The sequence below is a fragment of the Pithys albifrons genome, chromosome 6, assembly GCF_047495875.1.
Source record: "Pithys albifrons albifrons isolate INPA30051 chromosome 6, PitAlb_v1, whole genome shotgun sequence".
In the NCBI taxonomy this organism is placed as follows: Eukaryota; Metazoa; Chordata; class Aves; order Passeriformes; family Thamnophilidae; genus Pithys; species Pithys albifrons.
In genome coordinates, this window is record NC_092463.1 from 5,482,376 (window position 1) to 5,506,102 (window position 23,727).

The following is a 23,727-nucleotide window of genomic DNA, read 5'->3' on the forward strand; positions in this document are numbered from 1 at the left end:
AGGTTTCCAGGCCCCTTGTTGCTCTCAAGCTCCTTCCGTCCCTATCCTGGAGCCAGGCACAGCAAAAGCCAAGGGTCAGGCTGTGCTGCCCCAGGGGGGGTGAGTCAAATCTCATCCAAATTACCTATCCTTGCCTCCATGTGTCCTCATCTTGGCAAGCTGCAGCTTGGGAAGTTTGTATGCACAAACATTTTCGACATACACCTCTTGAGCTGCAGTAAATATTTGGGACTGTGCTCCTGAAGCTCGCTGAAATCAGCCAGGGGATCAGTAGCTGTCTGCGTGCACAGACGTGGGGGCAGAGGAGAAGGTCGTCCAGCATCGTAGGTGATGGTGGTGTAGGATAAGCAGTGCAAACATCTCTTAAAGTTAGGAAAGAGTCAGACTCTGAATTGAAGAGGGTTACCAGTGGGAAATATCTGGGATTCGTGCAGTATTTGTTGACTTCAGCCTAGACCTGTGTGACGTTTCTCTTGTGAAACCCTCTTCTTCTTTCGATACACATTTTTAGGAAAAGAAGGTGGGGAAAAGGGTTGATTTTGAAGTATTCCTTCAAATTCTGCCTACTTTATGCAATCCCTGGGGACACACAGCATCAGTTCCCTGAGATGGGCTCAGAGATCCTTCAGTGATGTCCTACAGGAACAAGGGAGAACCTGAAAACCCCTCATGAGTCATGACAGATGCAGGGCATCACAGACCAGGATGATCAAATGAGGCTCTGCATCATTCTGTGTAATAGATCATGGGCCTAGGGGTGACATCCTTTAACAGGAGACATTCCCAGGTATGTGTTCCCTCCTAGTGACTTAAGAAGCCCACAGAGGAATTATCTGTTGTGCCTGGAGTCTCTCTTAGGGTGTTGATAAGCCTTGATCCTGCTCCAGGAGTGGAGCCTAGTTCATGTTGCATTTAAACACTCTTCATTGTTTGTAAAAGATCTTTTTTTACCCCAGAGCATATTCATCAAGGCTGTACAGCCAAAGCTTCAGGGGCACTGTGGAGTTGAAACAAGAAATTTGGATGTAAAATTTCAGTGTCATCTCTCTGAAGCTGATAATTACAAGACTGATGCAGAATCATTGGAGCAATGTTTGGTCACAGGCAGATGGTGTAATCATGTATAAAGTTTGCTAGTTCAATAAATCAGATAATGTTCCCATAGCTGGAGCTGTCAGGGGTGAGCTCAGAATGTTAGAAAGTCACACATATTGCTATAAAGTAATGCAAGAGCTGAAGGGCGCTTTAGAGGTGGCTGCTCATGAAGGGCCAGGGACATTAAATACTATTTCTAATCTTATGGGTTTGTTTCACTTTCTTATCCCCCACCAGGACCAGGAAGAAAATAAAGGAGCCACCAGCTGGCCAGAGTTCTATATCGATCAGCTGAATTCAATGGCTGCAGTAAGTATTTCCCCAATGCTCTGATGCTTGTGAACCCCATATGGGGCAGCAGCACAGGGGTAACTGTCAGTGCTGTGCCTGAGAGGGTGATGAGTGTTTATTGAGGCACTATCATGTGATCTGTTAGATCAACAGGTACAGCTGCAAAATGGAGAGACTCCTATAGCACACAGGGCATTTCATATAACCACAGAATCAAGAGTGGTTTGGGTTGGAAGGGACTTAGGACACCATCTGGTTCTAAGGCCCCTGCCACAGGTAGGGGCACCTTCCACTGGAGCAGGTTGCTCCAAGCCCTGCCCAGGCTGGCCTTGAACACTTCCAGGGATTGGGCAGAGGGGTGATCAGGGAGCTGTGAGCTGGGAGGGAATGTGCTGCTCCCCTCCGGGAAGGCAGGAACATGCAGTGCTGGCCATGGGCTGCCAGCCAGTCAAAGCCCTGGGCCTGAGCTGAGCTTGTGATCAAAGCCTGCCAGATGCCTGTAGGGTGGCTTTGATCTCCCTGATGTGCTGCTGAAGAGGAGCTGGGTTAAATGCAGAGGTCAGCACATCTCCTTATATCTGCTAGGACCCTTTCCCTCTGCTTTGGATTAGCCTCAGCTGGTGCTGGCAGGGCTCACCCTGACACCTCTGAGGGCCCAGCTCTGTCGGGTGGCGCAGGAAGCACCCAGGGTGTTGCTTTAGCTGTGGCCTTGGTTGCATAAATTTGAGTGAGCCATACCCATGTGTGCCCAGGGCTGCAAACAGCCATTCTAGCCAGGTGCAGGAGACAAAATCCTGGCCTCCAGCATGATTTGGAGAGCAAAATCCCATGCATACAACCACTGTCCCCAACCCAGATGCAGACTGGTGGGTTTCACTGGGAGACTTGGGAGTGACAGGGTTGGCAGGACCCACCTGGCTGACCCCAAGTGTGGATTCAACATTCTATCGCCTCCTGGCTCTGTCTTGACAGGATATCCCAAGAATCCCACCATGTGCCTGTGAGCATTGTCCAAACACTCCTTGATCTCAGACATGCTTGGTGCTGTGACCACTTCCCTGGGGAGCCTGTTCCAGTGCTCAGCCACCCTCTGAGTGAAAAACTTTTTCCTGATAGCCAATCTAAACCTTCCCTGACTCAGCTTCTTGCCATTTCCTCAAGTCCTGTCACTGGTCATTAGAGTTGTGAGATCTGTACTTGCCTCTGCTTCCCTTCCCAAGGAAAGTTGTAACTGTGATAAGTCTCCTCTCAGTCTCCTCCAGGCTGAACAGACCAAGTGCCCTCAGCTATTGCTTCAGATTCTCATGGTCTCCTTTGGACACTTTCTGATAGCTTAATGTCTCTCTTACATTGTGGGGCCCAAAGCTGCTCCCAGGACTTGAGGTGAGACCACACCAGTGCAGAGCAGAGCAGGAGTTGTGTGGGCACTTGCCGACAGTGTCTTCATCCTGCTGTCCCTGGTCCAAGCTGTCTCCTTGCACAGCACAGGGGTTTTCCTCACTACTTCTTTTCCCAAGTCCTGTGGTTGCCTTTAGAATCTGGACTTTTAGATTTCCAGAGTTGGTTTAGGATCCCAGCTCCATCCCCAGGACTTGGCATGGTGGGAATTGGGCTCTGCCACTCCCTGGGAATGTGTTTTGAAGGGAGACTCCACCTCTAATATCTGTGTTCCTCCTTCCACAGAGAAAATCACTGATCGCCTTGGAAAAAGAAGATGAGGAGGAGAGAAATAAAACAATCGAAAGTCTGAAGACTGCACTGCGGACAAAACCAATGAGGCAATTCCCTTCCCTTTCCTGGCTTTATCACTACAGTTGTGGCTTTGGGTTTGAGTTCTCTGTCAGAGAAGGGGTTTAAATAGAAATATAAATGGGAGCTGCATAGGATGAGGGAGTCGAGGCTCTAATTGCTCTTTTTGATTTACCTCTTGTCATTTTGTTTCTTTTTCTTGGTCCTTTTTGTGACCAAGAGCTACCAGCACCTTCTTGTCTGTTCAGACAAATCAGGCAACTCCTCCCATTTTTTTTTCGCCCTCCCCAAATTTTCCTTTTTTCTTACTATAAGAGAATGTAAAAATTCCTTCCAGGTTGAATTTAAAAAACACAAAAAACAACAAAAAATGCTGCAATTTCTGTTGGTCAGCCAGGCCTTTTGTTTCAACTTCAGTTTCTCTTGTACTTTTTAAAGGAAAAAAAATTGCATCAGTCTTCAGGCTTCTGTGAAATGCAAAAATAAAAATGTTGCTCCAGTATTTTGATGGAGAGGATAAAGGAAGGGTGGGACTCTTTCTGAATGTCTGTAGTTTTTCCTAATTTTGTTTTCTCTGGAGTCTACTTGCATATCTGCAAAATCTTTAAGATGCCTCAGGTTGACACATTCTGGTGGGAATGTGTTTCATTAGGAAATGCCTGACCTGCTCTGATTACGAAAGAAACACATTTTCTACTGCTTGCAAATAGATTCCCATCTTCCATTTCTCTTTCGATGGTTCTGGTGATGGTTCTTGGTAAGAAATTCCCAGGGTTGAGGGTGAGCACCTGATTTCTGTGACACCTGGACCTCATGGGTGCCAGCCCTGCAGTGAGCAGGGCTGGTACCCAGGCATGAAACTTTTCAAGTCCTTAAAAGTGGGGTTTGAGTTTTTTTAAGGGATGCAGCAAGCTCTATAGGAAATCTTACTTGTTGGACCTGCTTTTTCACTCAGGGAAGTGAACATCAACTTTCCTATTGACTTTGGCTAGAAGAAGAGCAGGCTTTGAAGCAGAGAAATCAGTTTTTCCCAAGCCTACAATTACCCCTTTTGTTGCTGCGCATCAGCATGGCTTGTTTCGAATTAAAATCATCCCAGTACTGGTCTGTTCTTGGCTCATTTGCTTTCCAAGCCCATGTCTTTTGCCAAACCAGAGGACACCCAGCCTGGATGGCACTGGGCAGGGAGGTCCTAAAATGCCTGAGCAGCATGAAGTGTTGTGTCTGCTCTAGTGCAACCGCCTGGGGCACTTCCATACATTTTGCTGTCTGTTTTCTATTCATGGGTGTTTTAAGTCATCATAAAAATCACAAATCTCTTAAAATTGGTGAAATGTGCCTAAGAGAGTAAAGGGATATGGATGATGATGTTGTTATGGAAGGCAGAAAGGCTGCAGCTCATGAGGAGGAGACTTCAGGGGTTGGGAGCTTTTTCCAGTCCTGTGCAAAACTGGTCCTGAGTGAATGAGATTTAAGACACAAGTTGGAAACCAGTAAGATTTTGCAGCAATGTAGCTGCAAACTCCCAACCTGCACCCTGGGACTTGTGCTGATGGCTGGCTTAGCTGGTCCTCTACCAGATATTCTCACTGTTCACGACTTGGTTGCCTACACAACTGAACACCAATTAAATTGATTTTTGCAACCCCATCCCTGTGTCTGGGCCACAGATGTTCTTCAGGCTTTCTGTTATCCAAGAAAAAGTATATAAGAAGGTTCTGGGTTTACATCAACAGACAAGTTAGCCCTGTTTGAGGGTAAAATGGTCCTTTACCATTCTGTTATAACATTAAAACTCCTCTTTTTGACAGGTTTGTAACCCGTTTCATCGACCTGGATGGCTTGTCATGTATTCTGAACTTTCTCAAAAGCATGGACTATGAGACAGCAGAGTCTCGAATACATACCTCGCTCATTGGATGTATAAAAGCACTAATGAACAACTCCCTGGGCCGGGCTCACGTCCTGGCCCATTTGGAGAGTATTAACGTAATCGCTCAGAGTCTGAGCACGGAGAATATTAAGACAAAGGTGGCAGTGCTGGAAATCATGGGCGCTGTGTGCCTGGTTCCCGGGGGCCACAAGAAGGTACTGGAGGCAATGCTGCACTACCAGAAATACGCCAGTGAACGGACTCGTTTTCAGGTAGGTGGGTCTCGACTTACCCCTCCAAAGCTCCTGAAACTCGGCATTCTTGTTCCTTCCTTCTCCTGGATAGCTAAATACTTGTTGCAAATGTTTTGTCATGGATGTTTGCAACTTCAAAAAATCTGGGAATTACCACGGAACTGTGTCTGATGAGAACTGCAGCTGGGAAAAGAGGGAGGAACCAGTTATTTAAGGAAACATCCCCCCCACCAAAAAAAAAAAGCTTGCTTGTGCGGGGTCACTGGGATTACAGCTCTGCAAGGCTGCAGCACGTCTGGATGGGCTGATGTTAGCCCAAATGGGTGCTGGGGTGGAGTGCAGCTGATAGTCCATCACCAGGTACAGTGACTGTAGGAGCATTATAAGAAGTTGTTCCTGCATGTGTCCCTGGGCTGTTTGTGCAGTGCTGGGGCTGTCACAGGGCATTTAATTGATACTGTGTGTTTGGCAGACGCTGATCAATGACTTGGACAAGAGCACGGGGCGGTATCGAGATGAAGTGAGCCTCAAGACAGCCATCATGTCCTTCATCAACGCAGTCCTGAGTCAGGGAGCAGGCGTGGTGAGCACTGGGGCTCTTGAAGAGGGAGGGGTTTGGGATGCTTATTTCAGTAAGCTTTCTGAGGATGTGCTCCTTGCTGTGTTGACATGACAACTGTCCCTTGCAGGAAAGCCTGGATTTCAGACTCCATCTAAGATACGAATTCCTCATGCTTGGGATCCAGCCAGTCATTGATAAACTAAGACAACATGAAAACTCAACCCTTGACCGGTGAGTAGTGACCCCCAGCCCACTCATGATTTTTGCCTTGTGCCCTTGCTTTTGGTTTCTGAACTTTGTCTTTGGGGACAGCACGTGTCTCTAGACTCACCACTCTTACAGAACCCAAGAAGGAAGGGAAAACCCCAGTGTGGTTTTGTTATACTCTAACATAGGGTTGAGCTGGGAAGGATGTGCTATCAGGAATCCAAAGGATGCTGCCAGCCCTTCTCCTCCTCATCCCAAAAGGCTTCTTGGACAATCTGTGGTGACTTGGAACTCGAGACTGAAGAGCCAGTGGATGGTTCAATCCCCACTTGTCTGTGGGCCACTGACAGACCGGCTGCCTGAAATTTATTGTCACACTTGTATCTGCTTTTAACAGTGGTTTTTTTCTTTCCATTTTCTTTCCTCAGGCACTTAGATTTTTTTGAAATGCTTAGAAATGAAGACGAACTGGAGTTTGCCAAAAGATTTGAGCTGGTGAGTGAGTATGAATAGTACTAATGAAAACAGCAGAGGTCAATGTTACAGTTCCTTTTAAAAACACCCCTGGGCCCTGGGAGAAAGTGTGGTCTTCTGGATAAAATCTGGAAGCTGGAAATCTTTCGTGTTGCCCTGCTGTGTTGCAACCTCTGTCCTAAAGCCTTCTTCATCCCTCTTCTCCTCTGGCTGCTGACCAGCACTATTTGCCCCTCGCAGGGCAGGGGCCCTTGGTCTGTTCATTGAGTGTGGGGTGAGGATGGCTTGTAGGGTTTGGAGCTGAGTCTTGGGAAACAGGTGATGCCATTATTGGTCCAGTGGCCTGACCTCACTTTCCTCATGTCCACAGGTCCACATTGACACCAAAAGTGCGACTCAGATGTTCGAGCTGACGAGGAAGAGGCTGACGCACAGCGAGGCGTACCCGCACTTTATGTCCATCCTGCACCACTGTCTCCAGATGCCTTGTGAGTGCTGGGAGAGGCAAAGGAACCCACCTGGCAAGCCCACACGTCCTACCCAGGGGTGCCATGGCCTCCCTGCTGCTCACCTCAGTCTCTTCCCATCTTCCCCTGCAGATAAAAGAAGCGGCAACACTGTCCAGTACTGGCTGCTGCTCGACAGGATCGTGCAGCAGATCGTCATCCAGAGTGACAAAGGGCAGGACCCTGACGCCACTCCCCTGGAAAACTTCAACATTAAAAATGTTGTCCGAATGTAAGTGCTCAAGTGTCGCTGTTCCTTATTCATCACTGCCTGTCACAAGACAGCATCTGTGGAGCTGGTGACTTCCCAATTGACTTCACTACAACCCCACCTTAGTGAATGAAGCATATCCATTTCATTAGGTAGCACTTGCAAGCAATACTTGAGATTTAGGAGTTTTTACATATTCACTGCTAAATTTTGAATCCCAGACTGCAAAACCCTGCTGGGGGGGAGGCAGATCAGAGGTTAGACGTACCATTTTGGGAGCATTAAATCCCACTTGGTCAGTCGTGTTTCTTGGTGGTGATGGTCATTTGTTTGCTGCAGTAGGATTGTCGCATGTGCTACTACATCTGTTTTCCTTTCAGGTTAGTCAATGAAAACGAAGTGAAACAGTGGAAAGAGCAAGCAGAAAAAATGCGGAAAGGTGAGTGATGGAGAGATATATGATGCCAGCTTAAACCTTAGTTAAACAGTTAACATATACATGCATTTATATATCTATTTATACATGTCTGCAGACTTTGTTGAGGGGCTGAGAAAATGCCACACCATGGGGATGAGAAGGGAAATGGGCAAAGCAAATAAGAATTTTTTCATGGAGAGGCCCTAAATGGGATATTAAGGCACAGCACAGTCTCCCTTTTCTCAACCGTGTAGCTTCTCTTCAGGGCAGTGTGGAGTTTAGTCCCCTATGGGCTTCTATTGACAAAAGGAGTGTTTCTCACCCTAAAGTGGTCTCATGGGGCTGTTTCAGAGCACACTGAGCTTCAGCAGAAGCTGGAGAAGAAGGAGCGGGAATGTGATGCCAAGGCCCAGGAGAAGGAAGAGATGATGCAGACGCTGAACAAGATGAAGGAGAAGCTGGAGAAGGAATCCAGTGAGCACAAGCAGGTCAAGCAGCAAGTGGCAGATCTCACGGCACAGCTCCACGAGATGAGCAGGGTGAGAACTCAAACCTACTCCCTGTTTTGGACTCAGTCCCAAATTCCCTGCAAACACTATGGGTTGATTTCAGGAGGCTAACTGCACGGGGGGACTTAGAAAGATGCTTGCTGGGAGAGCCACTAAGATGTCTTTCCTTGGTGATGCGGTGATTTTGTCTCTCCAGATGCACTAAACCTCAGTCAGGAGTGCTGAAGCCTTTGATGGCTTCCTCTGTTGGTTAAATTTTAGCCAAAGCTATTAAATATCAGCATGTTTCTTAGGTGGTATCCGCCAGCCCCATATGACTCGTTCCCCCTCCTCTTTCTCTCATAGAGGGCGATCTGTGCTGCCAGCCCTGGAGGACCTCCCATGCCACCAGGAGCTCCTGGTGGCCCTTCACCTTCTCCAACTCCTGGATCTCTTCTTCCCCCTCCACCACCACCACCACTCCCAGTGGGATGTCCACCACCACCTCCTCCACCACCCCCTCCAGGTGGTCCTCCGCCTCCCCCTGGCCCCCCACCCCTGGGTGGGATGCCTTCCCTTGGAGCACCTCCAGGTGTGGCCTTCAAGAAGAAGAGCATCCCTCAGCCTACAAACGCCCTCAAGTCCTTCAACTGGTCCAAGCTGCCAGAGGTAAGCTGGGCAATAATTCCGGCAGTGAAACTGGAGGTGCTGGATGGCCACCTGGTGATCTAAGGCCAGGTGGGCAGGGGACCCTCAGCCTGCAGTGCTCCCACTGTCTTGCAGAACAAGCTGGCAGGCACCGTGTGGACCAACATAGATGACACAAAAGTATTCAAAATCCTGGACCTTGAAGACCTGGAAAGGACATTCTCTGCCTACCAAAGACAGCAGGTAATGTTTGGCCTGGAGTGGGCACACATGGGGACCTGGGTGAGGTACCACCATTACAGGATCATGTGGTTTCATGTCTAAAAACACATCTCCCATCATTATTTCATACCAGTGCTGTGTTTGCAAGATCGACTTGATCTACTTTATCCTCTCATCACATGCCAGAGCCTTTGTGGTGAGGTGTCTTTTAACAGCTCCGTGCCCACACACCTGACCATGTGTGTCATGAAGATGGATCACCAGAAAAACACACAAAAAGGAGACAGAGAATGTATGAAAATAGGCCCCAGATGTGGCCACAGTTGGGTAATATTTTTGGATTGCTCTTAACAGCAATTGCTCCATGTCTCTGTATTGGGTGGAAAATTTCTATCCCTCTCTGGCCAAGAAGGACTAAGTTTTGCCCACATGTACCATGGGTGGATCTCTTCTTTTATTTTTGTAGTGAGCCAAGAGCAAAATGTGAGCTTTGAACAAAAATCCCAAACCAAAATAATGTCATTTTAGGCAAGAGTCTCTGCTTTTTAATCTCCTGGTCAAGCAATATAGTCCCAGTTTGGAAGGCATCAAAGTACACAAAGAAAATTAGATGCTTATTTTACCTCAGGCAGGGTGAAAATGGGCATAAGCAACGAGTTTTTCAAGAAGGCAGGAGAAAGAACAAGGAGAGAGGCTGAAAAAGGATGTTCACCTGCTGAACACCTGGCTGTATTACTGGGAGGACAGAACAGCTTGTCTCATTCATGCCAGTCTCAGACAGAAGGACAGTGCTGGGAAGGAGTGGGCCTGACCCATAAGCTCATTAGGCAATGTGAGAGTTTAATCTCTTCCATAGGCTAATTTAGGGAAAGATCAGGGCAGATTAGAGCAGGGCAAATATCAAGAGTAACCCACCAGAAGTACGTGCTGCCCCAGTGTTTTGGTAGTAGGTGACCACAGCACTGTTGTTCCCCCAGCATTTTTGGAGTTTGACTCATGCTGACTGGAGGGCACGTCTGAGGACAAGAAATGGAAGAGGAGCAAGAATAGAAACCTGTGTGTCAGCGGGACGGTTTGCCCTCCAGCTTGCCTGCCCGAGTCCTTGAGTCACCTGGTGTGATGTGGATTATTGCCAGGCAGGAATTTAAAAATAATTTGGCTTGGCTGAAGTCCTGATGGGCGAAGTAGCTGGTTTGATTTGGGAGCAGCAGGAGCAGAGAGATGCTGCAAGGAGAGCTGTGACATGGGATGGGAGCTGAACGTAGGAGACAGAGTCTGAGTTGGGACTGGCAGAAGATGCTGCAAGAGCATCTGGAAGACATACGGGAAAGACAAGGTGAAGTCCCACCTGTGAGATGCTACTGAGGCTGGAGCCACCCTTGGGAATGTGATGCACAAGTTCCTTGTGGCTCACCCAGGCTTTGTGGTAGCACTGTTTTGTGTGAGTGGAGCCATGGGACACATCTCCCTGGACCTAAAGGACATGGTTGCTTAACTGCAAGTCCCCAGAGTGCTCCCACTGGTATTTTCAGGGTGGGCAGGGTGGCTGCGTGCCTCAGCATTGCTGGCAGCACAGCTCTGCAGGTGGCTGCAGTGCATGCACCAGCATGCAGGGTTAGATGTGCTCCATGAGATAAAGGGAAGTGTTCCACCCTAGGTTGGGTGGGGTTCTGAGCAACCTGGTCTAGTGGAACATTCCCTGCCCATGGCAGGGGGGTTGGAACTAGATGGTCTTTAAGGTTCCTTCAGCCCAAATCATTCTGTGATTCTATGACACATGCAAACCACAGACACTTTGTACATGGTGGGGGACTTCAGGGAGTGACAGGCTGTCCCTGAGGGTCAATGAACTAATTGTTTAATAAGTCACAGAGTTATCAAGCTCTAGCAGAAGTTGGTTTCTGTCCTGAACAAGCAGTGGAGGAGCAAGGATTTCTCCTGCCTGCATTCCCTGTTTTGAGGCACATGCTCAGTGATCATGCCTCTCACTTGTCCTGAGACAAGTGCAGAGGTGTGCATGGTGCAGAGAGCTCTCTGACCACCCCCAGGTGGCTTTTATAGGACAGCTGTTGCTGGAATTTGACTGATTTTATTGCCATAGTGCCTGAGAATCCCTAAGTACTGCACAGACCTGAGACTTAATGATGTGCTTAATTTTAAGCATCTCTTTAAGTGCTTTTCCCACATCACAGGCTGGGATGTAAATGCAGGCTATAAAGTGAGTTCTGCAGCTTTCAGGAAAGGCCCTTTCCATGTGGGGAGGACAGGAACCCTCTGGACTTCCTGGGCTCAGCCTGGGAGCATCTCTGCCTCATGCTGGGTGAAACTGTCAGGAGAGCCCATGTCCGCCCCATCCTTCCTGCCAAGGCTCTATAGATGTCCCTGTCCCCAGAGAAGGGCTCAGCCCTGTAGCTGTGTATAATACCAGCATTTCCTAGTCTTTTCAGATGTAGCAGAAAAACCAACAGGAGCTGTGAGTTTTAGGCTGTGGCATGAGGACTGGAGGGAGCTGTGTAAGGATGTACATATGTTGTAGATGGAGAAAAGCAAGTCCAGGGCCATTAGGGCTTACATGTGCTACACAGGGATTTGTGCCTCTGTCAGAGATGTCTTGAGAGCCTTGCAAGGGGGTAGAGGCCGGGAGTGATGCTGATAAGTAGCAGTGACACAGCCAGGGCAGTTCTGGCAAGTCCTGCAGCGGTGAGTGATGTGAAAGAGTCAAGGCCAAGTGGAAAAAATACGTGTTGTTGAACCAGGGGCTTAGCAGTGAGCTGGGAAAGAATTCGTCTCCCAAAAAAGGATGAAGGAAGGAAAGCCTCCAGCTCTGCTGTGCAAGGGAGAGTGACCTGTGCAGGGGCCAGGGACAGCAGGGCTGAGAAACATTTGTGAGGATGGTCACAACAGATTTAAAGCTGCTCCTTCTTACACTGCCCTGCAGTAGAGGCTGGATCATGGTTCCTGAGAGGGAAGGGGGAAGGGATGAGGCTGGTTTGAGACAGAGGGGTTTGTAATGAGCATTTCCTATACCTTAATACATGAGGAGCCCTCCTGGATCAGGAGACAGGAGAGCCACCATGTCCTTCTTCTTTCCAGGAGCCTGAAGCAAGTCTGAGCATTAAAATGGTAGGAAGACTTGCTAATTAGTGACCAGTTAAATGAAGAAGAAGATAGCCTTTGCAGCTTGTGGCTCTGCTTTGTGCCTGTCCCACAAAGGAGACTGCTGGGAAGTAGAGGCTTTTAGCCACAAGGCTCATAATAGGCACAGCTCAGCTGAGGGAATGAGGAGGGAAAACCTCCGTGTGTGTCTGTGTGTGTGTCTGTGTGTGTGTGCACGCACACATGTGTGGTGCCAGCTTTACTGCACACGATTCCAGTCTGGTGGGGGGAGCCCAGCAGGACAACAAGCTCTTTGGAGCAACCCGGTGCCAGTAGGGCATCAGAGTGGCATTGGCCAGGCTGGAGAAGCAGGAGTGTCTCTGTTGGAGGAGAAGTCAAAGCAAAACATGTTGCCATGACAGATAGTAAAGTTTTGCTGTGGCCAGATTTGCTGTGAAATGAGCCTCTCGTTATTTCCACTTGAAAGCCCTGTTTTCCCTGGCAGTCGCATTGACATTTTAGTCCCTCACATGTGCAAGAACTAGCAATTTTCCTCTCCTGCACAGTGAGCTGAGCAGTGCTGTGCCTTTGGGCCAGTGGCAGGGCTTGGCCAGCATCCTCCCACTTCAAGCCATGTCCCCTCCTCACCTCTGTGCACACCAGCACCTTGGCCTGAGCCATTCATGGAGCCACCTCTCCCATCAGCAGTCCCCTTCTGCACATCCTCTAATCCACATTTTCACCTGCATCCTCCCTGTTTTGGCACTGGCACCCTCAAGTGTCTCCCTGTGCTGCCAGCGTCCCCATGTTGCATGCTGCACTTCTCTGTGCTTGAATTCCTTTTGGTTTCACCGAGATCACTGAACTGCATGTGTTTTTACTGCCTTTTTCCATGCTTCTGCTATGGCTGTAGGACTTCTTTGTGAATGGTAACTCCAGACAGGTAAGAGAGCACCTGCAGGATCCCATTGCGTGTGAGTGGTGAGGGCAGGGCGAGAGCGGGGCTGGGGACACCAGGGCATGTGGTGTTTCTGCAGGGGGTTAATGTGTGGTAAACGGGGAATTGGAGAGGTACAAAGATCAGCAGGAGGAGCAGCTTGAAAGTTGATGCTGGGAAGGCTGCTAAGTCAGAAGCCACTCTCCCTGCTGCCTGACCTGAGGTCAAAGCCAATGTCTGATTCCAGGGGTTGAATTTTTAGATGCAGGTGAACACAGAGAAGCTCCTACCCGTAAGCATTTTTGCTTTTTGAAAGAGGGAAATTAGTAAACTCATGGGTTGAAGCTCTCTGCTTGGTTGTGGTCTGGGCAGGCAAGGCACAGGAGAGGGTCAGCTGGTGCTAGATGACTTGGGGCTCACCTACTATCACCTGCCTCTGCTGCCTGTCCCCGCAACTTCCTGCTTCTTATAGGTGTGGGTTATTTTTCATTCAAACAAGAAAAAGAATAAAAAAGTGGGAATTTCTGTGCCCACTCTGAACCCATGCAGTGGCCATGTGCCAGGTCTCCTACACTCATGGATGTTTAGTGTGGATCTGTAACGCACCGGACCTTCCAGCTCAGGTTGTGTTCCTTCCAGAAGGATTGAATAGCCAGTTTTTAATTGATTAACCTTACTAAAATATGCAATATGGTAAATTAAAACCTGGGGCAACATGAACCCCTTGGGCAACACTGCAAAACTGCTGTTGTGTAGATGTGCCCATTTGCCCACAACCACAATACTGTTATTCATTTGAAGGTAATGTACTTAAGCTGCTTAGGAGATGTAGGTGCTTATGCCACGCTGAGTCCAGCTTCCAAATCCCTTATTTTGGGAGGATTTCACTGCAAAAGCAGCAGATTGCTTTTGCAAGTCTGGTAGCCTGTATTGGTTAGCTGGCTCAGGAGGACTGATGCATGAAGGGTGATTACAGATGTTTGGAGCAGGGGTGAGGAATAAGAGTGATTCTGAGTGTGTGCAGCAGCCCATAATGAAATATTTCATGCGAGGGTTTAATGAAGTATCACAAGTATGTATGCTAAGAAAGCCCAGCTTTATTTATTCAGCAGTGCCTGTGTGTTTGCAGATTTTTAAATCTTCCCTGTCTGAGAAAATATTTACATTTCTAACCAGTGGCTTCAAAGCCAGCTCTGGTTTATGAGATGGCTTACTGTGTTTCACTTACAGGCAATGGGTCTTACCCACAACCCATGGTGACACTCCTGATTAATGGAGGCCCATTGTGTATCACACTGCTATGTGCTGAGAGTACTAAATGTCGTTACTGCTCCGTGGCTCTTCTCCAGGCTTTTTGTTTTTTCTCTCTTTTTTTTTTTTTTTTGTAGAAGGAAGATGCTATCGATGACACTTTGAGTTCCCGGCATAAAGTCAAGGAGCTTTCAGTCATAGACGGCCGGAGAGCTCAGAATTGCAACATCCTCCTCTCCAGGTATGGTTAATGCCTCCTTGGCTGCCAGGGAGTGGGGAGATGATAGATACCCTACCCTGGGTTGAGGGGGTGCCCCTTATACCTGGAGGGGGGTTAAGGACAGGAGGAGAGCCAGTGACACCTGAACCCAGCTATTGCCTTACATTGTGGTGCGGTGACATGTAAGGGACAATGCCATTAGCAGGGTACATGGCAATTGGTTGTCCCTGGAAAGCCCCAGAGGGGCTGGGGTACCCCATGAGCCATCATAGGGAGTGGAAGAGAGTTGATTTCACCTCTTGTCTCAGCCTGGGTTTTGCTTGCTCTTTGCTGGTGGTTGAAGAGGGTCTCTATTGGTGTGGGGAAGGCACTGGGTATCAGCAGGGTGCAGGGAGCAGCAGTAATTCAGCTAGCCACTGTGCTGCCCAGACAATGTCCTGTGCCACATCTGGATTTTGGGAAGGGGATGTTCAGCTCTTATATCTGCCCTGCCCCACTGGGATGACAGCATCTCACATACTCCTTGCCAGGCAGGCTCAGCACTGCTACCAGCAATTTCATCCAATTCCCAGATTGCTGCCAAGAGGATAAAAGCGACCTTTTTCTGGCAAGATAAACTACACCAATAAGACTGACTCGTGAGAAAAGGGAAGCCAGGCTGCAGTGGTCTGAAAGGATGAACCATCACTGCAGCTACTTTAAAAAACCCACCCAAATAGCAGCAGAAAATGCCACTTGCTTCTGACTTACCAGGAAAATATCCCAATGGCAGAAAAACTTAGCTTCATTCAGATATATTCACAGTGCTGCCTGGAAGTACAAAAGCTTTTCTACTACCCAGTTCTGGCCAGGATGGAGCAGTGTCATTGGCAGGTTGTGTTTTCAGCCACAGCACCCAAATTCTGTGTTCTCTCAGACCATGGGTTGGTGGAGATGGTGCCTTGTCTGGGCAGCCCAGCTGGTTTCCTTCCCTAGAAAGCACAGAGAGGCTGACATCTGCAAAAAAGAAGAAAAAAACCAAACCTCTGGGTGGATAACTCACAGTCCCTGGTGCTTCTTCCAGCTCTCCCAGAGGTGGTTGGCAGCCCTGTGGGCAGCGGGAGTGATGCGTGCAGTGAGCCATGTGCCGCAGCATTTGGGGATAAAATTGCCGTGTTTATGGCTGGCTCTGCTCCGGGCTGCTTCTGGGGATTTTTGTGCTTCCTAGCAGTCCAAATAAAAAGGATGACGATGAAAGCAGAGTTTAAAACAGCAGGCAAATGAGTATGTCTGTGGCAGCCAGCTATTAGCAAGTAAAACGATGGGACTCGAGGCACTGGCTGGGGTGCTCCGGGCATACACAGGCTGAACGTAGTCACAGTGGGTTTAGGTGTGATTCAGCCAGAGGTTTCAGTGTGTAATTGAAAGTTAAGCACACAAATAGCTCCTTCAGTGGGAAGGGGAAAGACCCAAGCACTTAACTTCAAAGGGCATCTTGCACATCCCACTGAGTAAAGGTCTCAATTTCATCTCACCAGCAAACCTTTCTCTTCCAAGAAAGCAATGGCTGGAAACGAATCGCCAGTAATTAATCCCACAAAAAGGGCATGGCAGAGGCTGCTGCCTGCCTGCCCTCCCCTGTGGGTCGTTTCCTAGGGCAGAAGCAGGATCAGACTTGCTCTGCAGGGTGGTCCCCAGGCCTCTAACACAGCTTTTCCCAGGCTTGTCCCACAGCATGAGGGCCCTGCAAGGACAGGTGGCTCTGAGGTTGCAGTGAGTTTTACCAGACAGTGCTTTGGAAGTGCTTTGGGGTTCTTCCCACGGTGTTCCCAGGACCATAATTGAGCTTCTCTCCCAAAAATCCTTCAGTGTGATTTACTCGTGATGCTAAGTGGCTAAAAGGAAGGTTGACATAGGGATAAAGACCAAGTATCCTTCTACTGTACCAGGTTTAGCCCCTCCATCAGATTCCTTGTATCCTTGGGCAAATCCTTACATCTCTGTCCATCCCAAATCTGGGCAGACCAGTGGGTCCCTGGTCCCAGTGTTCCAAAGAGACTGGTCTGGCCACTGGGTTGCTGCTCTCCCTCCTCACTCATGCAGCCACCATGGGGCTGAGCAGAATTTCACATGTGAAAGGACCTGCAAGCTTGGCCCCTGATTTAGCCCAGACATTTGTGAGCTCACCAGGCATTGTCTGGCTCACAGTGTGGAAAGATTATGGCCAGTGAGATACTTTATCTCTCTCTGTAGATTTATTTTTTTGCCTGTTCCCCTTGCTTTGGGAGAAATTACTGTGCAGTGAGATCACTGGATTTTCCTCCGGCTTGTAATGCAGCACAAGAATATTTTTAACACTTGCTTTTTTCTTGTTTTTTGGAGAATGCTTTGCCGATGTCAGTGCCTTATCGTGTCTTCCTCTGTGAACCCACCACGTCCTTGCTTTTGCTCCCTGTGTATGGGTGTGTATTTTTAGCCCTGTGTTGTGCCAGATGCAAATACACCCCTTGCTCCATCGTTCCGCCTGTGCTGGCGGTGAATGGCTCGTTTGATTCCTCTCTCCCTGCGAGGCGATGTGAAGCATTTTCCTCAAATGAATGTGGCTTTTCAGGAGGGCGCGTCCCTTTCCCGGCGGAATTCGTTTTTCCCCTTCACACTTATTACGTCCTCTGCGGGATTTGACAAAAGCCACGCAAAATAGCCCCGCTCCCGTCGGGCTGGCGAGCTGTCACTTCGCATTGCCGGGCTGCTGGCTCTAAATCCCTGTGACAGCAAGTCCTGTGACCCCGTTCCTCTCAGACGGCTCGCGTTCGACAGCTGCTGCCAACAATGATAATTATTGTGGTTATAGATAAGCTTCTAGCTTTCACTGGCCCCTTTCCCATCATATTGTCTGAGAAGCTGTTTTCTTCTGGCGCCCCGCGCCTGCTTCTGCCGATGCTGGGGCAGGCTCTTGTTCTTGGCACTGGGTTGTGATGATTCCTGAGAAAAGTTTGGGTTTGACCTCTTTTTTTTTAATGTATTTTATTGTTGGCCTTGCTTTCAATGAGCTGGGCTTAAAAAAGTCACCCACAATTTCACCACCCTCCTGGAGACAGTCACGGTAAAAGTGTGTGCTCTAGGTGTTAACTATGGGTCAGAGGCAGCTGCCTGCCCACCCTCTTCTACCAGGAGCATTTTTGCCTCCCAGGGATCCCTCTAAATGTCCAGACTTAGACAGTGTCTGTTTTTCACTGGAGTAGATACTGATGGTGGTTTGTGCATTTCTGTTGCTTCTTGGGTGTAAAAGAAGTCCTCTTACAGCTTTGTCTTGGGTCGTGTCCCATGCCAGCCACTGCCCTCATATGGGACAGGCTGGGTGAAACCAGGATCTGGCTGCTCATCCCTGCAAGCAGAGGAGACATTTTCCACGAATCCTGGGTTTGCTCCTTGTATGACAACAATTGTCCTGATTGCTGCTCAGCACAATCTTTGAGCTTCCTCCCCTGGCTTGGGAAGATTTTAACTCTCCCCTTAATTAACAAACCATCTCTAGGGTGCTCATTTGAGCAGGAGGTGAAAGAGGACTGATTACAGGATGAGAATCATGGGCTTATAAGGGATGAGTATTTATTTACCAGGTCTGTAAGATCCACCTGCCTCAATAAAACTAATCTGTCACTTCTAGTCTTGAGCAAAATATTTCAAGCTAAACCAAGCCTTTGCTATCCTGGTTTGGAGACCAGCACCCTTCCTGCTTTAGCTTCAGCTTCCAAAAGCCAGCTCCACAGTCTCAGTATGCTCTCTGAAGAGACAGTGGGATGAAAAACACCCTCCTTGTTTAATTGCTGAGAGTGATCAAGTCAGCTCCTGATCTTTTTGATTTGCTGATCAGGTTGACTTCCAAGGTCTCACATCCCACCATAGGGTGCATTTCTGGTTTCAGCTCATTCCTTTGAGCCACATCCAGTGTTTCAGCATCCCTTGGCAGCACAGTTCACCAAGACTGGGCTGATGGATTTCCCTAAAGCCCATGGAGAGGTCTTTTTAACTCTGACTTTTCCTTTTGTGGAAGCAGGTTAATTTCTTTTAAAACCAATATTGCAATAGCTTTAACCATCACAGCAAGCTCGGTGAGGGAGAAGATGCTGGCAAATGGAGTTGCAGGAGTTTCTGGGCTTTCCCTCCTTTGAATTTAAATTATTTTATCAACCACAATGCAAAGAAGAAGAGTATGTGTGGTTTTGCAATCAAAGTCCTCGCAGGGAGCGGTTGCAGGGAGTGCTGCAGACAAATTAAACTGTAATTAATGGCTCTGTAGCCCAGGAGAAGCTGAGGGTGTCTTTCAATCTCTGTTACCTCAGCTCAGTGCAGGCTGCTGCCAGGTAAACTACCAGAGAAGCCCAGCCTGGTGGGGCTCGCTGTGATGCAGTGGTCTGTGGTTTTAGAAATCTCCGATTTGAGGCTACATGTTCAATTCCTGTTGTGTGAAGTAGAGGAAGAAAAAGGTGCAGGGGAGGCTGGTTTCCAGCTCCTTGCACTTGGAAGCACACTGAATCCACACCCCTCCAAAAAAACCCAAACTGAGGGGTTTCCTGGGATGATAAGCTTCAAATTTTGGATTTCTTTCTCATTTGTTTCCTAGAGGATGACTCCAACCAAAGGTGGTGGGAAAGTGGTAGAGGCAATGCTTAAATCCAAGGACAGCACTGGAAATTGGCCAGGTTTTTCTTAGGGATTGTGGCAATGGGTTCAAGAGCAATGGGTTCAAGATCTGCAGGCTGTGCTGTGCTGCCAGTGGGACTGTGACCCCACTAACCACGTGTCCTTTAGGGGCGCTGACACTGCAGGAGCAGCACTGCTACAGGCAAGAGTTACATATGAAAGATGGATATTTTCACTATGTGTACAAGGTACTACTTAGAATACTTACACAAAATACTATAAAATAAGGAAGTAAGAAATGGCAGCCGCAGCGTGGGGAGAGGGAATTGGCTGATGGGGTTTGGCCCCTCATTTGCAGCAGGGCCAGGGCTGCTCTGTGCTGTGCTGTGTGTGCTTGGCAGAGCACAGTCCCACCACATTTATCACACATCCTTGTTTATAATATGCTATGTAGAGTTATTTGTGATGCGGCTGCTGGCTGGGAATTAAGCTGTTCATGGTGCACGAGTGTGTAAGGAAACACTCCCAAACCTTCCCAGATTGCTGGGCTGGGAATAATTGTCCTACCCCTCCACCTTCCAGGCTGAAACTCTCGAATGAGGAGATCAAACGAGCAATTTTGACGATGGATGAGCAGGAGGATCTCCCGAAAGACATGCTGGAACAGGTGGGCAACGTGTCTTGTGCTCCTTTGTGGTCACCTCATGCTGAGATGATGCTGTGCAAGGCACTCCAGACCAAAGCATGGCTTTGAGTGTGTCGAGCCCCATATTATTTACCAGCCACATGTTGAAAAACCACCTAGGTGAGTCAGGGCAGCAGGAAAGCAGCTCAGTGGCTGCATCAGTGCTGGGAGAAGCATGGCCTCCATGTGCTATACCTGTACCCAGGTCTGCCCTGGGGACCTCTAGGCTGCACCAGTTGCATGTTTTGTGGCTGCAGCTTGACGTTTGTGCTCCGTGAAGGTCTGTTTTTGAAATCTTGTTCAGTGTTTGTGCAATTCTCAAAGGGGGAATTTACCATTTTTCAACCACTCTGAATCCCTTTGGAGGCATATTATTCACCTGTCCTTAAAGCTGAGCTGGTAATTGCACTTTGAGCAGACACATGGGAGGATTCATTGCACAAAATTTCCACCTGCAAATAAGTTGAGTTGAAGCAAATGGATGTCCCTGACTGACATCTTTTCTGGCAGAGCTGGTGTCAAAACCAACTTGGAGCAGACAAAGTGCATCTGCTGGAAAACAAGAGTGATGGCAGAGCAGAGGCAAGAGACACTAATGTGATGGAGTAAAGGGAGGAAGGTCACAGGGACAGTGATAATGTGATTTCACAGCTGCCTTGAGGTCACTGTCTGTACATGCTGTGAAGGCGTTAGATTCAAGGAAGTAAATCACCATTTGGCTCCTGAAAAATCGTGCATGGACCTCATGTCCACCGCTGTGCTTTCTCTTGTTTAGCTCCTGAAGTTTGTTCCTGAAAAGGGTGACATTGACCTGCTGGAAGAGCATAAGCACGAGCTGGACCGCATGGCCAAGGCTGACCGGTTCCTCTTTGAAATGAGCAGGTTGGTGGCTCAGGGGACACATGTTTTGGCCAGTGGCTGCATGGGCTGACTGGGAGGTAGCTGTTTCAGGGAGCCTCCTGAGTGAGGTGTTTCCCTCCCAGGTTATGTCCTGACACATTTCCCCTCTCATTTGGGGAAAATGATGTAAGGGTGACTGTGATGGTGCTGGGTTGATGGTTGCACTAAATCATCCTGAAGGTCTCTTCCAACCTCGATGATTCTGTGATTCTCTTCCACCTGGTTTAGTGGAAGGTGTTCTTACAGGGCAGAGGGGTTGGAATTAGATGAGTATTTATCCCTTCCAACCCAAACCATTCAATGATTCTATGATCTGCATCATGGCCTGGGTGAGAAGTACTGTTTGAATGGTAACGTGATGGTCCTTTTCCCCTTCACACAGTCATATCCTAATGAATTCTCAAGCCTGATGTATGTACATTTTGCCCTACTGTGTAGATGAGTCCCACTCCTCACCTCAGGATTGACTCATCCCTGGGGTTCCTGAGAATATATGAGATGGAAAAGAAATGTCATTTCTTCTGCTCCTGGTAGCAATCATTTAAGACTTAGAAGTCTTCAGGGATGAATAACCTTATCTATTGCATGCACATCCTCTAGAGGTGCTGGTTTAAAATCTTGAAGCTCCTTATTTAAATCAAAGTGAGCATTAAGCCCTTTGAATTTCTTAGCTGAACTTCAAGCAAGTCACTTGTTGGCAAGGTCAGTGAGTTTTACAATTTGAGATCGCACTGGGAGATCAAAAATAGAAATGCTCCCACCCTCCCTGAGAAACGCGCCGATGAACACCGGGGCGATGCACCATGTAGTTGTTGAGTGTCAAAGGCAGGCAGGATGGAGCTGTGAAGTTCAGACCTCAGCCCTCGGGGCTGGATGATGCTCAGAATTAGCTTTCCTGTCGCAGGTCACCTTTCTTCACAGTCTCTCAACCAAGTGTTGCTCCCATTCCTTCATCCTTTGGAAGGCACAATGTGCTGATGCAAATATTTTCCTTGATTTTCAGCACAGCTTTTTAATTTGCCTTGTGGTCTGTAACTGAGTGTGATGTCTTTGTCACCTCTGATTAGTGCAATGACAGTGTAGCCCTTGGCCTTTGTGTGAGCATGTCTCCCATGGGTCCCTGGTCCAAATGACTCAAATCAGACTGCCATGTGTGTACAAGTGAGATCTTGTTTAGCCTAAACACACTTGACATGAGCAGAGTCATCCTTGACTTGCCCAGGAAAGGGGCTTTCCAGCACAGGCCATTGTTTTGAGGATCTAAAGGTCCAGTTTTCTTAGTGCTGGTCATTGGTGAGCCTCTGTCCAGCTGCAGCTCATCACAAAGCCGTGGGGAGCACAGACCTCAGCAGCACCTTTCCTAAGGAGTGGTTGTAAAAGAACTATTTGTTCATGCCAATAAGGTGTAAAAATCCACTTGTCGAACCTGCTGAGTTAAGGATAGGCTTGTGCTTAAGAACCCACCTGGGTCGACCCCAGGACATCTGTAGCTTCATTGTCATTTTTTCCCATCCCAGCACAGTTTCAGGGAGAAAAGGGGTCATTATTTTTTAATCACTGTGGCTCAAGTGTGCTTTGTAAGCACATCTGTGAGCAGCAGAGCAGCAGAGCTCTGCCTGGAGCAAGGAAAGCTCAACCTGCACCTCCTTTTTCTTTCCAGGATAAACCATTATCAGCAAAGGCTGCAGTCCCTCTACTTCAAGAAGAAGTTTGCAGAGAGAGTTGCAGAAGTCAAACCCAAGGTGGAAGGCAAGTGACCAGGCCTGCTAAGGGACTCTGTGCCAGCACTGGGAGCACTTGCAGGAAAAGCATCCCTTTGTGCCTGGTCTGCATGGAGGTTGCAGTGACATCGGGGAAGGGAGGGAATTTGTGGTCTCTCTTTGTGGGTACTGAAGAGGTTGCTGCAGGAAAAGCATTGTGCTGTTGTGGCAGAAGGTAATGTCCCACCCCTCTCTGCTTTCAGCCATCCGTGCTGGCTCCAAGGCAGTGCTGCAGAGCAGCAGCCTCCAGCAGCTGCTGGAGGTGGTCCTGGCCTTTGGGAACTACATGAACAAGGGCCAGAGGGGCAACGCCTTCGGCTTCAAGATCTCCAGCCTCAACAAGATCGCAGACACCAAATCCAGCATTGACAAGTGAGCAGCCTTAGCCATGGTAGCATCTGTGGGCCCCAGGGATGTTGAGGGAATGGAGGGGCCATAAGCATTACTTCTAGGAAGTGGGTAGGTGGGAGCAGTCCCCTCCTCCTGTTGCCCAGTTTGACACATCCAGTGATGTGTGTCCATCTTTTTAAGCACGACAGCTTTTGAGGGAAACTGAACTGCAGATCAGCACAGGGATTGATGAGGACTTTCCTTCCTGGGCTGGCTAAAACTTCAGCCAAGGCTGATTAGAAAGATCATCTTCCAAATGCTTTTTAAACCCCATTGAGAAGCCAGGAGCCAGAGAAAGTTTTCTCAGAGGCTTCTCTCCATGGTAGCTGCTTCTGCCACCCCCACAAGCTGCTGCAGCCTTTGCCTGGTTTACTGTCTCCTTCCAAGCTCCATGCAAGAGTGGAGCTAGGTCAGGTCTCAAAACTGTCTGGTCTCATCCATCACTAAAGACAGTGGAGAACAGGAGCAGTGATGCTGAGGTCACCTGCCCTGGGTTTCTCCTGTGGAGTATCCTTTGCTTGCAGGGACCAGCCTGCGTGTGTGCAGAGACCACACTGTGTGTGTGCATAGGACAAATCCATCCCATGTGCCCAGACAGACAGTGAGCATCCTTGCGGAAATGCTCAAATAATTAGTTACCGAGGTTGGGATTTAACCAGGGATTTTGACTGAACTGTGAGCTCCCCAAAATGCCACCACGCTAACCTCACTGCTTCTTTCTCCTAGGAACATCACCCTTCTGCACTATCTCATCACTGTTGTTGAAAAGAAATATCCGAAAGTCCTCGGCCTGCATGAGGAGCTGCGAGACATCCCACAGGCAGCCAAAGTCAAGTAAGCAGGAATTAAGTTGGCACTTAGGAGCTC

At 48.5% G+C, this 23,727-nt stretch overlaps 1 protein-coding gene across 3 annotated transcripts in view; it reads left to right on the top strand.

The window, feature by feature from the left end:
- Positions 1 to 23,727, top strand: part of DAAM1 (dishevelled associated activator of morphogenesis 1) — a 95,045-nt gene that overhangs the window by 61,883 nt on the left and 9,435 nt on the right. For 2 of the 3 annotated variants that reach the window (XM_071557305.1, XM_071557304.1), the window contains 19 exons: positions 1,333 to 1,404; positions 3,070 to 3,164; positions 4,947 to 5,280; positions 5,735 to 5,845; positions 5,952 to 6,055; positions 6,460 to 6,526; positions 6,876 to 6,993; positions 7,105 to 7,243; positions 7,603 to 7,661; positions 7,992 to 8,179; positions 8,495 to 8,797; positions 8,912 to 9,019; positions 13,008 to 13,037; positions 14,420 to 14,523; positions 19,708 to 19,792; positions 20,586 to 20,692; positions 22,371 to 22,459; positions 22,674 to 22,842; positions 23,587 to 23,694. In XM_071557305.1, the coding sequence (XP_071413406.1) occupies positions 1,333 to 1,404; positions 3,070 to 3,164; positions 4,947 to 5,280; positions 5,735 to 5,845; positions 5,952 to 6,055; positions 6,460 to 6,526; positions 6,876 to 6,993; positions 7,105 to 7,243; positions 7,603 to 7,661; positions 7,992 to 8,179; positions 8,495 to 8,797; positions 8,912 to 9,019; positions 13,008 to 13,037; positions 14,420 to 14,523; positions 19,708 to 19,792; positions 20,586 to 20,692; positions 22,371 to 22,459; positions 22,674 to 22,842; positions 23,587 to 23,694 (2,390 nt within the window). The remainder of the gene's footprint in view (positions 1 to 1,332; positions 1,405 to 3,069; positions 3,165 to 4,946; positions 5,281 to 5,734; positions 5,846 to 5,951; positions 6,056 to 6,459; positions 6,527 to 6,875; positions 6,994 to 7,104; positions 7,244 to 7,602; positions 7,662 to 7,991; positions 8,180 to 8,494; positions 8,798 to 8,911; positions 9,020 to 13,007; positions 13,038 to 14,419; positions 14,524 to 19,707; positions 19,793 to 20,585; positions 20,693 to 22,370; positions 22,460 to 22,673; positions 22,843 to 23,586; positions 23,695 to 23,727) is intronic. The other variant, XM_071557303.1, reaches the window with a different exon arrangement.